Source organism: Anabrus simplex, chromosome 1 (assembly GCF_040414725.1).
Source record: "Anabrus simplex isolate iqAnaSimp1 chromosome 1, ASM4041472v1, whole genome shotgun sequence".
NCBI classification, from domain to species: Eukaryota; Metazoa; Arthropoda; class Insecta; order Orthoptera; family Tettigoniidae; genus Anabrus; species Anabrus simplex.
The window spans coordinates 1,019,419,371-1,019,435,759 of record NC_090265.1 but is presented as its reverse complement, the minus strand read 5'-3'; the positions used below and the strand labels follow the sequence as shown (position 1 = coordinate 1,019,435,759).

General features: G+C 36.7%; 1 protein-coding gene across 2 annotated transcripts in view; it reads right to left on the bottom strand.

Moving 5' to 3' along the window:
* Fmr1 (synaptic functional regulator FMR1) overlaps positions 1-16,389 on the bottom strand; it is a 604,856-nt gene that overhangs the window by 372,674 nt on the left and 215,793 nt on the right. For both annotated transcript variants that reach the window (XM_067136974.2, XM_067136973.2), the window contains one exon: positions 11,377-11,514. In XM_067136974.2, the coding sequence (XP_066993075.1) occupies positions 11,377-11,514 (138 nt within the window). The remainder of the gene's footprint in view (positions 1-11,376; positions 11,515-16,389) is intronic.

The window sequence follows — 16,389 nt, the reverse complement described above, 5'->3', positions numbered from 1 at the left end:
GTCATGAGGTGAAGCCAGTCGCATTCACGTATAAGCAGTAGCGAGTGCCGCTGCTTTTCTGTGTGCTGGTTAAGATCAGCTGTGGCCTAGTGTCCGAACAGTTGCGATGTTGTATAAAAGCGTAAATATGAAGAGGAGAATAGAGCTTTTAATACCGACTGGGAGAAAGAATTCATTTTCTTAGAAAGAAACGGTAAGCCAAATTTATTTTGTGTCAAATAACATTGTCAGGGTTCAAGGCCAGTAATCTAAAACGCCATCATGACACTAACCACAGTGGTTTCAACAAAGATTTTCCTGTTGGCTCACAGTTAAGGAAAACCAAACTGAAATCACTAAAGGAAAAACTCCATGGTCAGAGTAGGGTTATGTCAATTTTTACCAAGGAAGCAGATATGACAACAGAAGCTGAATTCATCTTGGCTTTTAACATTGCAAAAGCAAAAAATCCTTACACAGAGGGGGAGTTTATTAAGAATAACATGTCACAAGTTATTTCTATTTTAGAACCCGAAAATAAGAAACTGCAGAAACTGATCAACGAAATGCCCGCTGCTAGACACACAATAGAGAGGCGAGTTTCTGTTATTAGTGTGGATAATTTTAATAATTTACAAAAAAATCTAAGCAAGAGCTCAGCAGTAAGTCAGGCTCAGGACGAGTCTACTGATATCAAAGATAAACCACAACTAGCCATATTTGTGAGGTATGGGGCAAGGGACTTGCAGGTGGTGGAGGAACTTTCAGACCTGGTTACTTTGAAGGATACTACTCATGGTTGTGACATTAAAGAAGCAGTGGATGGTGTTTTACAGATAAACTCAGTGCATATTAGTAATATTGTCAGCATTACTACCGATGGTGCACCATCTAAGACTGGCATAAAACCAGGGCTTATTGGGCTTTTAAATGCTGACATATCAGTTCCCGATTTTCTACCTGTACCTTGTATTGTTCACAGAGAACATTTAGCAGCAAAATATTTTCAGTACCCGGATATTATGCATGTTGTTCTAAAATTGTGAACTGTATTCGCTCATGTGCCAAAACACGCCGAAAGTTCAAATTTTTATAGAAGATATGAACAATGACGAGCTTCCTGATGTTTATTGGTTTTGAATTAATCAATCCAATCAAACAGTTTATGGAAGAAAAAGGAAAATCATTTCCTGAACTTAATGGCCTATAGTGGTTGTTAGATTTGGCTTTTTTTTTTAGATGTGGTCCAGCATTTAAAAACGCTACACATATCTTTACAAGGAAGATAAAAACTTACATCTGATCCGGCTCAGACTGTACTTAGCTTTCATAGCATGTTAAAGTTTTTCTGAAAAAGACCTTCAGACTAAAATATTTTCTCACTTCATATGTTTGAAAACTCTTACTGAAAGCCTTCCTGACGTTCAGGTGGAAACTGAAGATTACATGAATACATGCTGAAGACATCAATGGCAGATTGAATGATTTGAGATCACTTAAACCTTAATTTTAATTCCTGGAAAATCCTTTTGCTGTTGATGTTGTGGGCGATGGCTGTCCTGCTTCATCACCAATAACAAAGGATACAGCAGCTGTAGAATTGTAGCTACTAGAACCGCAAGATGACAAAGGACCAAAAGGACTCAAACGAAGTGTCGTTTCTACCATACAATTTTAGAAGAATAATCCAGATTGGCCTGCGTTTAGGGGTGCGCAGCTGTGAGCTTGCATCTGGGAGATAGTGGTTTCGAATCACACTGTCTGCAGCCCTGAAGATGGTTTACCATGGTTTCCCATTTTCACATCAAGCAAATGCTGGGGATGTACCTTAATACCTTAGAACCTCATATACCAACAATATCGTTGGACATGCTTAACTCTCATTTCACTGGTAATCAAATCAAAGAAACTCGACCCCAATCCGGAATCCCGTTACAAGAAGATGGCAATTACTTGAATATTGAACCAACATTCTCATTGCAAACTGTCAATATAAACAAAGTAAAACGAGTCTTAAATTCCATTAAATCTCAAGCGAAAGGAGCAGATCATATTCCAATAGGCTTCATCAAAAATGTCATCGGCGCAGTATTACTGATCATTACTCACATCTTCAATTACTGTATAAACTCAGGAACTTTTCCAGACATTTGGAAGGATGCTCTAGTGATTCCAGTATTGAAGAACACCACATCAAATTATCCATCAGACTACCGCCCTATATCAATACTCCCTCCGCTTGTGAAAGCCCTTGAACAACTTATTCACGAGCAACTAACTGAATATCTTACAAATCATTCACTACTAGACCCGTTGCAATCTGGCTTCAGGAAGGGCCACAGTACGACGACAGCACTCCTTCGGGTAACAGATGATATCCGGCTTGCTATGGATAAGCGACAGGTGACGGTACTCATGCTCCTTGACTTTAGCAGTGCATTTGATACAGTCAACATACAACTACTCCTTTCAAAATTGCGCTTCCTTGGCGTTGACCGGAATGCGCTCAATTTCTTTATATCCTACCTCACAAGTCGTCGTCAGTGTGTCTCAGTAAACGATGTTATGTCCAAATGGGCTATCAGATTATCTGGCGTGCCTCAAGGATCTGTGCTTGGACCTTTATTATTCAGCCTGCATATCAATGATATTTCATCCCCACTTGTCCACTGTAAATACCATCTGTATGCTGATGACCTACAGGTATATTACCATACCAGTGTAGATAGTATATGTGAAGCGATCCAGCATATGAATACAGACTTACAATGACTCACAACGTATGCCAGGAACAACGCCTTACTCATCAACCCACGAAAGACCCAAAGCATAATAATTGGACACAAAAAATTACTATGTGCTCTAAATAGTAATCACAATCCTCCTCCAATTACCATTGATGATACCGAAGTGCCATACTCCAAGATTGTTACAAACCTCGGGGTCACCTTAAATGAGACTCTGACCTGGAATGAGCATATAACCAATGTGTGCAGAAAAGTACATGCATCTATTTATCCTTTGAAGCGTCATAAAATGTTCTCCCACTGGACCTTAAATTAAAACTCATACAAACACTTCTATTTCCAATCTTTGACTACTGTGACAGTTTACTGACTGATCTAACCTGTGAACAAGCAACAAAGCTACAACGAGTACAGAACTCTTGCATTCGATATGCCTTCCAGCTCCGACATGATGCTCATTTAACACCATACTACAAAACGTTGGGATGGCTACGTTTAAATGACCGTAGAAAAATGCACCAAATGACCCTTGTCTATCAGTTGCTTTCTTCAAACAGCCCCACCTACCTGTCGTCCAATTTTAGGCTTCTTTCTTCGTTCCACGAAATTAACACTCGTTCTGGATCACTACTTGAAATAGCACCGCATCGAACGAATACCTACAGCCATTCATTTCTGGTCTCCGCTACGAGGTTATTGAATACGATCCCGGATGATATTAAAAAGTCTTGCTCGTCTAGGACATTTAAAACAGCCTACCGTAAATTCCTCCAGAGTACATACAGTTGACTCGAATGAATGTAAGAGTGAATGACGTGTGAATGAAATCAAAAATGACGTACTAGATTTAAGTTCTTAGGCTATCCCATTTATGTCCTTACTACTCTCATTTAAGGCTATAGACTGTTCATAGAAATAGACTACATAGTAACATTGATTTTAGTTCACTCAGATCGTAACATACTAGTTAATTTATTTTAGTCTTATATTTGAATAAGTTTTTCTTTAAGCTAGTTGTAGATATATTCTTTAGGTTATAAGTTGATATTTTTTTTTTGTTATTATCCACTCTCTATTTATCCTTTAATTTTTCATCAGTAGTAACCTTAATTAATTGTATTATTGTAATTCCTTATCTAACATATATATCTGAATAACAGTAATTGATTACAATGATACTTTAGATTAATACTGTAAAAATAAAAAAATTGTACGTGGTTAAGTGTAAGAGAGGGCCAAGAGCCCTAACTTTGCCACTTAATAAAGACACAAATAAATAAATAAATAAATATTCCTACGCCTTTCCTATAACATCGTCGCCATAAGATGTATCTATGTCGGTGCAACGTAAAGCAAATAGCAAGAAGAATGTTCCAGAAAAAAAATATTCACTGACAAAAGAGTGTGCCGAGAGACTTATCTCAATCTCTGGACTACTCATGTGTGTGAATCACTGTACTCAACGCTTACATTTATTAAATCTGAATATCGATCTCACCTAACTACTGAACATATAAGTGAACTTGTGCGAACTGCGCTTACCAATTATCGGCCAGATTTTAAAAAAACTAACAGCAAAAATTAACACTCGAAAAAGCACTTCTCAGAAGTCAAATCTCATTCCTCGGTGTGTACCTGAACAATAATGTTCTGTGTAGTGTAGAAAATAAATATTCCCTCATTTGTTATAAAATGAAAAACCTGTCTTTTTTTTTATGAACAATTTTCTAAACATGCTCCCACTTTTGCGGCTCCCAGAATTAAGGTTATTGGCCACCCCTGATATAGAGGTTAACCTTGAACCACAGTTGAAAAAAATTATTACAGACTGCCTACATCAGCATGTCAGCCTAACCACAACATGTGTTCACCAATGAAAGACCTACTAAACAATAACCCGTCGTTACTATCAAGACCACCTCCTTATATTGGTGCCTGGCCAGGCTACATTACAAAATATACATTCTCCAAAATTTGAGTGTGCCTAATACATATATTATGATGTACAGAATATTCTACATCGTTCTCGTCTACCTATTCCATTCTGGAAGTTACAGTGTGTTTCACAATTATGGCGTACAAATTATATAAACAGGTAAGAATACATAATATAAATTTACAGGTATTTACATTAACTGAAGTCATATGAATATTCATGGACAGCACGTTTCATGACATAACCTCACAGACAGCACAATCATATCGTTTGTACATATGATGTAATAATAATACTAATACTAAATGGATGAAACACTTCATAGCTATTCATACAAGTAGTAGTAATAATAATAATAATAATAATAATAATAATAATAATAATAATAATGATAATAATTCGAGCTCAATACCCATGCATGCGAGAACATTGTTTTCAAGTTATATTGGTTTATTGCACTTGCATCACATTAAAACTAATATATATGAAAGAGGTCCAAAGTTTAACTGGCCCCATTCAAACAAACCAGGTAATTCAATAACCACAGTAGCAAAATTTGAGCAGCTTATTTCTAAATTACCTCTGAGAAAACAGGAAGGGACTAGATAAGAAATACGTGAAAAATTACCCAATCTAACCACTTCTCATAATCCATATAACCCGAACACTCCCCAAATTCCTAAAAAAGCCATACAGAATCTTAAACTAAAAGTTTAAAAAAATATCTAATATATATAAAATAAGAGATCTGTCTGTACATTGCTCGGAATTTAAAGAGGATGATATTTCTGTATTGGCCGTGTCCCCAGTAAGAAAGAAATGTACTTTTTAATTTTCCGTAATTTCTGCCTGCCTGCCTGTCTGTCTGTATGCACACGTATCCCCAGAAAGAGGGTAGAGAGAATTTAATGAAAATTGGTATGCAGAGCCGGAGAATAAGTTGCTACAATCTAGGCCATAAATAATTATATTCAGGCTGAGAAAGATGATAGTTTAGGGAAAGGCCTAAAATTTAATTCTCAAATATTTATGTTATTAGTGTTCCTAACTTAATGAAAACTGGTATGAAAAGTAGGGGAATACGTCAATATAATCTAGGCTATAAATAATATTACTCCCTCTGAGTGAAATGGTATCTTAAGGGAAGGCCTAAAATTTAATTCTCAAATATTTATGTTATTAGTGGTCGTATTACATACTATCCACTTCATTCCGTATCGATATTGTAATCAAATAAGAATTAAATAAAAACTTTTCCACCTGATCAATACTTTTATTATTTAACCTTAGGCTAAATTATATCATTTAAAAAAACCACATTTCACCAGCTCGATTTGAAGACTGAACGAGTTTCGTCAAATGTTTGTACTTGTAAAATGTCCACATTATGTCCAGGTTTTGATGTATATAATTATAATCTTTTCAATTGTATCGCTGAACAGGTTTTCGACACTTCCCTGAGGGCAATCTATAGTTACTGGGCTTTATGGCAGGAATCAAAACCGCTCCTTCTTAATACAAATCTAGTATTTCAATATTATCGTATATGATTATGCTACTGAGACCAGAAGAAATGCTACACCTTACACACAAAAAGCCAAGGGAGGTCTAGGGATTGCCTGTTACTGTTCTGGTCCTAGTATAACACTAGGAATTTTACGTTTTTGTGTTAAAAATAAAAAAACCACAGTCGTTTTATTTGTACATGTTACATCTAAATAGTTTGTATCATCTCAAACTTGTACTGACATGTGCAACGAGCGCGCTTTTCAGTCGAGTTCAAGATCACGAAGAAGAGTAATTTCTAAAAGTTTTGATGCGTTTCTTCTTTTTTTTCTTTTTCTTCCCAATTTGATTGGATTAGTAATGGGCAGAACTGAACATATGCATTCGAGAAAGAGAATCGATACTTACATTCAAAACCATGTTCTCAAGTTCAACATAACCTAATAACATAGCCTAATTTACACGGTACGAGATTTCCAGAAACATACGAGCAGTAAAGCAGAGACCAAATTACAATGGAAGATTAAGAAAAGAAGGGATTTTGCCATCATGTGGGGCACTTTTGTATCTAATGCGCATTATTTTATTAGAAGAGAGAAGTAGAAACTACTTATGGTAGATTGTCTTTTGGCTTGGCATGATTAGATTTTTCGAAGAGTTTGGCAAATCAAAGTTGCTGAACTGGAAGAAGTTTTCACTGGAAACAGACTAAGTTTCCCCTGTAAAATTGAATATAAAGTATCGATATTTTGAACTCATGTACCGGCAATTAATGTTGATCCCGGTTGCGCGGTCTAACTTGCCTGCCTCTCATCTGGAGGGCCCGAGTTTGATTCCCGGCCAGTTCAGCCATTTTTACCTGTGTATAAGTGCTGGTTCCACATCCACCCAGCCTATGTGATTACCTTTAATTGAGGAGCTATCTAATAGTCAGATGGCGATGCCGGTATAAAGATCCAGCAATTACGGCAGACAGGATTCATCACACTAACCATGCGTCACCTCGTAATCTGCAGGCCTTGGGGCTAACCTGCGGTCGCTTGGCAGGCAAAGGCCCATTGGGGCTGTAGTTTGATTTGGTTTAGGAGTGTTTGTAAGATTATAATTATACATATTTCATTTTACCGAGCTCAATAGCTGCAGTTGCTTAAGTGCGGCCAGTATCCGGTATTCAGGAGATAGTAGGTTCAAACCCCACTGTCGGCAGCCCTGAAGATGGTTTACCGTGGTTTCCTATTTTCACACCAGGTAAATGCTGGGGCTGTACCTTAATTAAGGCCATGGCCGCTTCCTTCCCACTCCCAGCCCTTTCCTGTCCCATCGTCGCCATAAGACCTATCTGTGACGGTGTGACGTAAAGCAACTAGCAAAAATCATTTTTGTAATGTTTAGCCAAATTGTTGATGGTTTCCATTCACTCCTGGATTTTCCGCTTTCCCGTGTTGTACATTTTATCTTCATGGAGCCACCAAGAACGAAGAATCGAGGTTCCACTGTAATCACTGATAAAGCAGAACCATGGTGTTTCTAGCAGGGTGGCACTAATCACAGGCAATGTAGACCCACGGTATGTCACACATAATGGCAATGCCCACAGCCAACAGAAACCCATGGTTTCACTCAAATTACTACTACTCTCAGGCAACGCAGACCTATGCTTTTACTCACATAGTGGCATTAAACACAGGCAAAAGCCATACACGAAGTGTTTTTCACTTAGTGGTATTACTCATACGTAACGCAGACCTATTTTGACCACAGTGAAACTGCCTGGTGGAACAGACATGATGACCATTATCACAAATAACACCCAGACCCGTAGTGTTTCTCGGATAATGGTACTGCTCCTATGCAACGTGGACCCATGGGTTTCCTCACAAGGTGGTACTAGTCGCAAGTAATGTCAACCCATGGTGCTCCACACATAATGGTACTAATCACAAGTATTCTCGTGGTTCTAATTTCATCATCCCTTAGTGGCCCCTTTTAGTCGCCTCTTACACCAGGCAGGGGATACCGTGGGTGTATTCTTTGTCTGCATCCCCCACTTGCACGAGGTTATCAACGTTGCGATTCACTTGTGGATGTTATTAAACAGACATGTTCCATACCATTATTTACTCATTTATCTATTTATTTACTCATTATTTATTTGATAGCAACCACAAATGAATCACAACATTGACAAATTTCTAGTTGGTATTAAACATGCCATGATCCTTACCATTATTTACACCCGAGTCCCCCAATTATGTCTAGAAATAATTCAGCAAAAGAAAAGCTGATGGAAATGAAGTTGTTCTCAATGAAACACCCACTACTTTTTCATGCTTCAACACAATCATGAAAAGAGAATTTGTCCAAAATGTAGTTGTGTACTGTAGTGCAGAATTTTCTTACTTATATGAAAACTGTCTCATGTCATCTCCAGATAAACCGCCAGCCTCACTTCCTCGTTCAATGTGCTGTCATGTAACGCCAGTAACAAGATCGTTGTCATCTTTCCGACAATTCCTGCTATTGAACATTATAACTGTAATGCATTTCAAAATACTTCTAACTGGTTTCCATTTTCAGTTTTCATCAACCTCACCATTAAATCCTTTCATGTACCTGGCCACTTTATGTATGGAGGAAGCTTCTTCTTGCAACATGATATACTTTGTGATAACGGGGATTGTATTTTTAAGAAATAACAAGTCAAGTTCAGTGTCGCCGCTTTTCATTTCTGTCTTCTTTGCAAGAAATTTGCTATTGCTGCTTTCTTCTGATATGACTTCACCAACATGAAACAATCTCAAAAGCTCCCACTGTTTTAATACCCTGCTTGTTTAATCACCGAGATTAAACCATATTATGTTGGTATGTATGAAAATTTTGTGGCTTTTGAGCTCAGGTTCGCTCATTTCCATATACATCTTCAAATATTATTATTATTCTTCTTCTTCTTCTTCGTCTTCTTCCCCTTCTAAAGAAACGTATGTCTACTAACAATGTATCCATGTTTGCACTTGCTTCCAATGTTTTAGTAGTCTTCTGGGTAGCTAGGTGAAGAAGGTGAGAGCCTTATATAACCACTGGCCTCCCCCTGTGAAGTGACCTTGTCGCAAAGGGGAGGCTTGTGCGTACCAGAGAAGCAGTTAGCTGATCCGAAAACCACAGATGAAACCACGTCGGATGTGTATCTGTCGACAGACCAGACTAACGAATGGTTCATCGAAAACGGGGTAGTAATCTTTCGGAAGTTGCAAGGGCAGCAGTCTACATGACTGACTGATGTGGCCTTGTAATAACACTTAACTCCTTCAATGTCTGCCCTAGTATGTACTCAGGCTCCTAATTACTGCCACACGGTATCAGCCCGAATACGTACTTGGGCTTGTGCAGCTTTGCGTCAATTGCTTTGATTGTAGCCAAAAATGAATGCAAACGCCATCTGTTGCACACCATTGGAATCAAGAAGATATTCTCTTTGCAGTAGCGTTGCTCCAAATATCTATCCTCCTTGCGTTGTCGAGCTAGAGATAAAAGAATGAAGCTAGCTGCTGTTTGTTTACACTATGGCTTCCTCATCACGCAGTGTTTCGTGTTAATGACTATAATGAAAGAATTCTACCGTGATAGTGATTCATGTAGTGATAGTGAGTTGGCGTAAATCTAGTGATGATGAAAATATCAATTGTGATAAAGACAACAATAGTATCTTCAATACTGTTTTAACCCCAATGGGAGGCTTCAAACTACCGTAAATTCCTCACATTGTGTAGAATTTGTACCTATACCCAATAAAAAAATTTACACAACTTTCTTCGAATTAATTTATTCAAATGACTTCGAGACTTTTTAAGAAAATTAATTTTCTATGTGTGTTTTTGTTTGTGAGTGTGAGTTTTTAGAACACTGTGGAGAAAGCAAGATAGTCTGCCTGAAAGGGTTAACATGGCGTAGCTGTTATGATACTTCTAGATGACTGAAGCCAATCGGAAATTACAGCCGTAACTAGCCGTAACACACACTGTATGAATGAATGCTGTATTGATTATAGTTACTTCCTACCTGAAATACTGCACACGTAAAATAGTGCTGCCAATTGGATTGTGTTTTGTTCAGGCTTTTACTTTAGTCCTTGAGCAATATGTTCCTTGAAACTATCCCTCACTCTCCTTTCTTTCAACTTATCTAGATCTCATCCTTTTGCATTCCTTCCTTTCTTCAATTTCTGTGATTTCAGATGACATTTCATGACCACCACGTTGTGGTCAGAGTCTGCTCATGGGAATGTCTTGCAATCTAACACCTGAATTCCGAATCTCTGCCTCATCATAATGAAGTCTATTTGATACCTTCCTGTGTCACCAGTCCAAATGCACAGTCATCATTTGTGGTGTTTGAACCAAGGATTAAATTAGCGAAATTCCTCTTTCAATCCTTTGTGCCAGTCCGAATTCACCTACAGCAGTATCTTCTCTTCCTCGGCCTACCACTGTGTTCCAGTCTACTATCACATATTCTGCTCAATTTACAAGATCTTATCTCCTCTCATATTCTGAAGCATTGGTCTCATGAACTTCCATTTCTGCTGCTGATATCAAGACTGTATCTTTTTATTGGATAGATATCAGTAATCGCGCAAGTAAAAAAAATTCCCCCAAAAGTGACACACAAAGAAATAAACAGACTTCTATATTGTCTCGCAGATTAATCACTCATGAATAACAGTGCTAGGAATGTATGGGGAGCGTGGGATTTGAAAATAAGCAATGTGAAGCACATTATTGCCAACAAGAGGAAAATTATGAAGGAAAAAAACCTTGTTCCAATTATTTCACCTGGTACTGTAGAACATAGCAGAAGGTGTAGAACATTAAGTGGGCCTATAATAGAGGCAATAGGTATCCTTCTATTCAAAATATTCAAGCACTGTAGACTTAAGGAATGCACATTAAAACAAACTCAAATTCTGCAGATGTGTCAACAACACTCACAAATACAATCATGAATTTATATATTTGATTGTTTTTTAGGCAGCCGGAAACAATATTTTTGTAATCTTTACAATTAACCTAACCTTAACAATAACAATTTCCTGCTGAAATGTCGGATTCAGAACCATACTAAGTTCAAGTCAGATTTCAGAATCTTCATACAAAAACAATACAACAAATAGGTTCAAATAGGTGCATACAAACAACAGTTTTACAAACTTACCACTCCACTTTTGTCCACTATTTCCTGAATAATGCGGCCATTTTTTCCGATTACCTTGCCGACCAAGATTCGGGGTACTTGAATGGACTCTTCACTATACTCTAACATACTGCGAGCCCTCTTAACAGAGTCTGCTGTCTAGAACAAAGAAATGTAATAATTGTTTACATAACTTTTCTAATATGCAAAAACAAAAAATATTACAGGTTTCTAACATCATCATTTTAGATAATATCTACACAGCTAGCTTTGAAGCCACATACAACCCCTTTTATTTTTCCCATAACAACTACCAATATCACCAGCTGGCTTTGTGAAGAAGTACTGAAGCTAGATTACAGATATTAGCAAAAACCTGGAAGAATAAATAGAACATTATAAGGTTTAGGGGGAGGAATTTTTATTCAACTTCTTCCCACCAGAAGTTGCAAATTGGTAAAGGATAATAAATTACGTAAACTGAAGCTTTCAAATGGTCTCCCATATTTTTATTAATATTAATATATTATATTTTATTATTTTTATTAATATGTATTTTAAATACTGGTATATATTTGAATGGAATAAATATAAATAGCCATTCCTCGCAATGCCGATATAACTTTATGTAATCGTAGACCAGCCATTAAATCTTTCCTGAACAATCGTCTTTATGAATCTCACCTCGAAGCAACTCGCCTACTATCAAGCGCTCAGTGGGACTTATTTCAAACCCATGTAGATGATAAGTTGTTCTTTACACTTTCCAAAAAGCAATCAACTTAAGACAGAAAGATCAACAATCTCGAAAACATCGCTATGACAAGAGAACCTTAAAAAATTATCTACAGAACCGAAAAGTCACGACAATATAATTAGTAAGTTCCACTCCCCTGTTGTCAACTTATCCCAAACAATCCTAGATGATGACAACAACTTAATCCTATCAAAAGGCCCTAAACATAACTGGCCTAACTTAAATAAAAATAACACTGTATTTAATATAATCACTGAATCTGAATTAGCTATCAATAAAATGCCTTTAGAATTACAGGACGAAATTAGACTTGACTCAAAAAGAAAACTTAATAGGATTTACACCCCTAACGATAATAGCAACACTATTCCCTTCGCTGAACGTAAACACATTCTTAACCTTAAAAAGAAAATTAAATATCATAACCTCATTATCATAATTGCTGACAAAGGTAGCACTACAGTAATAATGGATAAAGTTGATTATATTGAAAAAAAAAAAAACCAAAAATTTCTTCAGTAATAATGCCTTTTCTATAATATAGAAAGATCCTACTCAACAGATTCAACGACTCCTTAAACAAACCCTAAAGAACTCTTCTTTCTTATTTACTGAACATGAAAAAACAAGATTATTAAGCATGAATCCAGGCCTGCCAACTGCAAAATCTCTCCCTAAAATTCATAATACTGACGTCCCCATTCGACCAATTATTAATTACAGACCCAGTCCACTTTACAAATTAGCACAGTTCATTCAAAAATTTCTTAAGAATAATTAAAGTTTTTATCGAATAAGTCTGTAAAAAACACCATACAACTAGTTGAGAAATTAAATAACTTTAAAATCCAACCACACCATTCTCTACACTCTTTCGATATTGTCAATATGTACCCCAGCATTAATTTCAAAAAATTATTTCCTATTATTGAGAAGAATATAAACACATAGTTGCTTAAGCAAACTTGAAATAAATGATTTTATTACCAACTTAAAATTAGTAGTTAATAACTTCATCTTCGACAATATAATTTATCAATAAGATAGTTTGGCTATGGGTTCTCCAGCCTAAGGGATCCTAGCAGAAATATACCTAGGCTTTTTAGAACACAATTTCATTGATAATGACGACTTTAAACACGTTTGGGCTAGATTTGTAGATGACACATTTGTGATCCTAGATGATAAAGAGTTATTAATGCAGCATCTACTCTTAACAGCCTCAATAAAATTGATCCTCATATTAAATTCACTCTTGAAACAGAATCAAACAAATCAATTTTCTAGATATAACAATAAGCTGATTACCTTTCTCATTATCATATATGATTTATAGAAAACCCACACATACAGCTAATATCATAAAATAAGACTCTCTTCACCCACAGACACATAAACATGCCTCGTACAACAGTATGGTTAACCGTGCCTTCAAAATTCCGCTATCAAAGGAAAACTTAAATAAAGAACTAAATATCATCCGCTCCATTGCCAAATTTAATGTTTATAATAGATATTTTATTGAACAAATTATTAACAAATTTAAACACCATCCTAACACAACACTTGTAAAAGATAATCCTAAACCAGCTGCTTACTCCACATTCACATTCAATATAAATGCCTAGAGTATTGCTAATGTCTTCAAAAAACACAATACCGTGATTTCTTTTCGAACTAATAATAGAAACCTTGAATTATTACATAACTCCAACTCCTTATATGAAACGAGTGTCTTTTCTAAATCAGGCGTATACCGTTTTAAGTGCAACAACTGTAACTCGTCTGACATAGGTCAAACTGGACGTAACATCAAAATTAGGTACTTTGAACACTGTAATGCAATAAAATACAACAGATTTTCGGCAGTGGGACAACACATACATGACACAAAACATATTTTAGCTACAATAGACCAGGATATTGAAATTCTCAGCACTCTAAATAAAGGCCCTCTCCTAGACATCACTGAAAACTGCTTTGTACACCTCGACCAGTTTTTCAACAAATCTTAACCTGAATGATATTTCTGAGAAGCCCAATGCCCTTTTCGATTTTCTCATCTCCATTTTAAATAACCTAAAGTCAACAAGTAAGCGATCAATCTTTCACAATGTACACAATACCCTTTCATGCCACTTCCCCCTTCCACAAAAAACCCAATGATCCTCCTTAGATACCCCCCATTTTCCTTTCCCTCCCACCCTCATTATTCCCCACTCTTTTCTCTATTTATCATCTCCCATTCATTTATCAATCACCACGGCAAGCTGTTTCGAGTTGAGCCTCACATTGTAATTTCTTTTCAAATTTCTTCCTATTTTTTTATATATTTTATTTGGTTTTGTTCTTTTTAAAGATTTAAATTATTTGCTAATTTATATATCCGCTTCAAATTATCGAAATTAAGTCCTACACTGTTTTCCTAAGACTTCAATTATGTCACCTTTTACTCTTCGGCCGGAGAAACAAATGATCCCAGGAGGGATTAAAACACACACACATGCACAGAAGCGATAATAAAATAGAAGCTAACCGATGAACATACAAATTAAATTAGCAGACCACATCTTTTGAACAAGCGCCATTTTTACGCAAAATTAACAGTTAGATGGGATAAGGAAAGAAATAAAAATAGATAGAAGATAAAGGATAGCAGGGTGGCGCAGTGGAAGCGTGCTGGGCCCATAACCCAGAGGTCCGTGGATCGAAACCACGCTCTGCTACCATATGTTACGGTCTTTTTACTTGATAGTGTCTTTGCTTACTATCAACTTGCTAGAAATAGCGTTGTAATTGAGATTTGCTTTTAAGAAAGTGCCCTTGATCGGGACACTAGACAACAAGATATCAAAGTACCCAGAACTGACAATACACAACCGCGCAGAGTGCCGAGAAGCGTGCAACATGAGAATATAACAGTTCAATACATCGTGTCAACATTACCATAAACAGTGCAATTTAGAGCTCCATACATGTGCATAAACAAGTTAAAGGGCCGCTACCCAAGAGAATTGCCGTAGTAGGTACCAGTGAAAACAGAAGTAATAGGGGAAAGGAACTCGTGAAAGAGAATTTTGGAAAACAAGTTTGGAAATAACAAATATATTATACCAATCTCAAAGGGGTAACAAATTATATTTACATCAGAACAAATAGTATGAACCAGCATATGGCGTAATAAAAGCGTTAAGTTTGATTTTAAGACACGTAGGTGATACAAATTTTAATTACATCGTCATAATCGAATTCCTAAGCAACAATGACTACAATCTTTGGACATATGTTCCGACACTGCAATTAGGGGAAAAAGAAAAAGAATGGGGGGGAAACCCATAGATTCTGAAATCAGTTTCTTTGCATTATATTACACAATACGCTAGAAGGGAGGTACATCAAATAAAGTTTCAGGCTCGTGCCAGTAGAATACAAAGTTGCAAGATAAGCTCACAAAATTGATACAATATTTACAATATGACATTGTAATGTAACCTCATGCCAAACAATTCAAGAGATTCAGAATTGAAATAAACCAATCTCCAGTTTCAGGGACTGATCCTTTTGGTAGATTAGAAAGAAAAAAAAAAGGAATTCTAACAAATGATCCCAGAAGGGATTAAAACACACACACATGCGCAGAAGCGATAATAAAATAGAAGCTAACCGATGAACATACAAATTAAATTAGCAGACCACATCTTTTGAACAAGCGCCATTTTTACGCAAAATTAACAGATAGATGGGATAAGGAAAGAAATAAAAATAGATAGAAGATAAAGGATAGAATGAGGAAATAAGAAACGGGGGGAATGGGATAGGATAAGGATCAAGCCGCCAAGTCCCCAGCACTAACAGACGCGATGCAAAAGTTCATCTCAAAAGTAAGGAATCTTTATGGACTAGAATATTAGATCAGCTGTCCAGTACACCATCTACACCACATTTTAGGAATATGAATGTCCAAAAGGCAGAACATTTGCGCTGCATGAATACTCAGATGTATCCTGAAGGGAGCAAAGTTCAATTTCGTTACTACGGCGAAGCCCAAGTATAGGAAGGTCGGGCACGTTAAATGATAGAAAGAAACAGTGTCTGCTCACCCTTGACAGAAGTCCAGTATGAAGTTTACAAGTAAAATGGACACGGTCCAGCCGTGTGGAGAGTTCCAGCTCCCACTGTCTTCAACAAGGTTATACCACAACTGACCAGCCGAATGAACGACACAAGGCCATATACACTGACTGACAGAGCAAATGCAACACCAAGAAGGAGTGGTT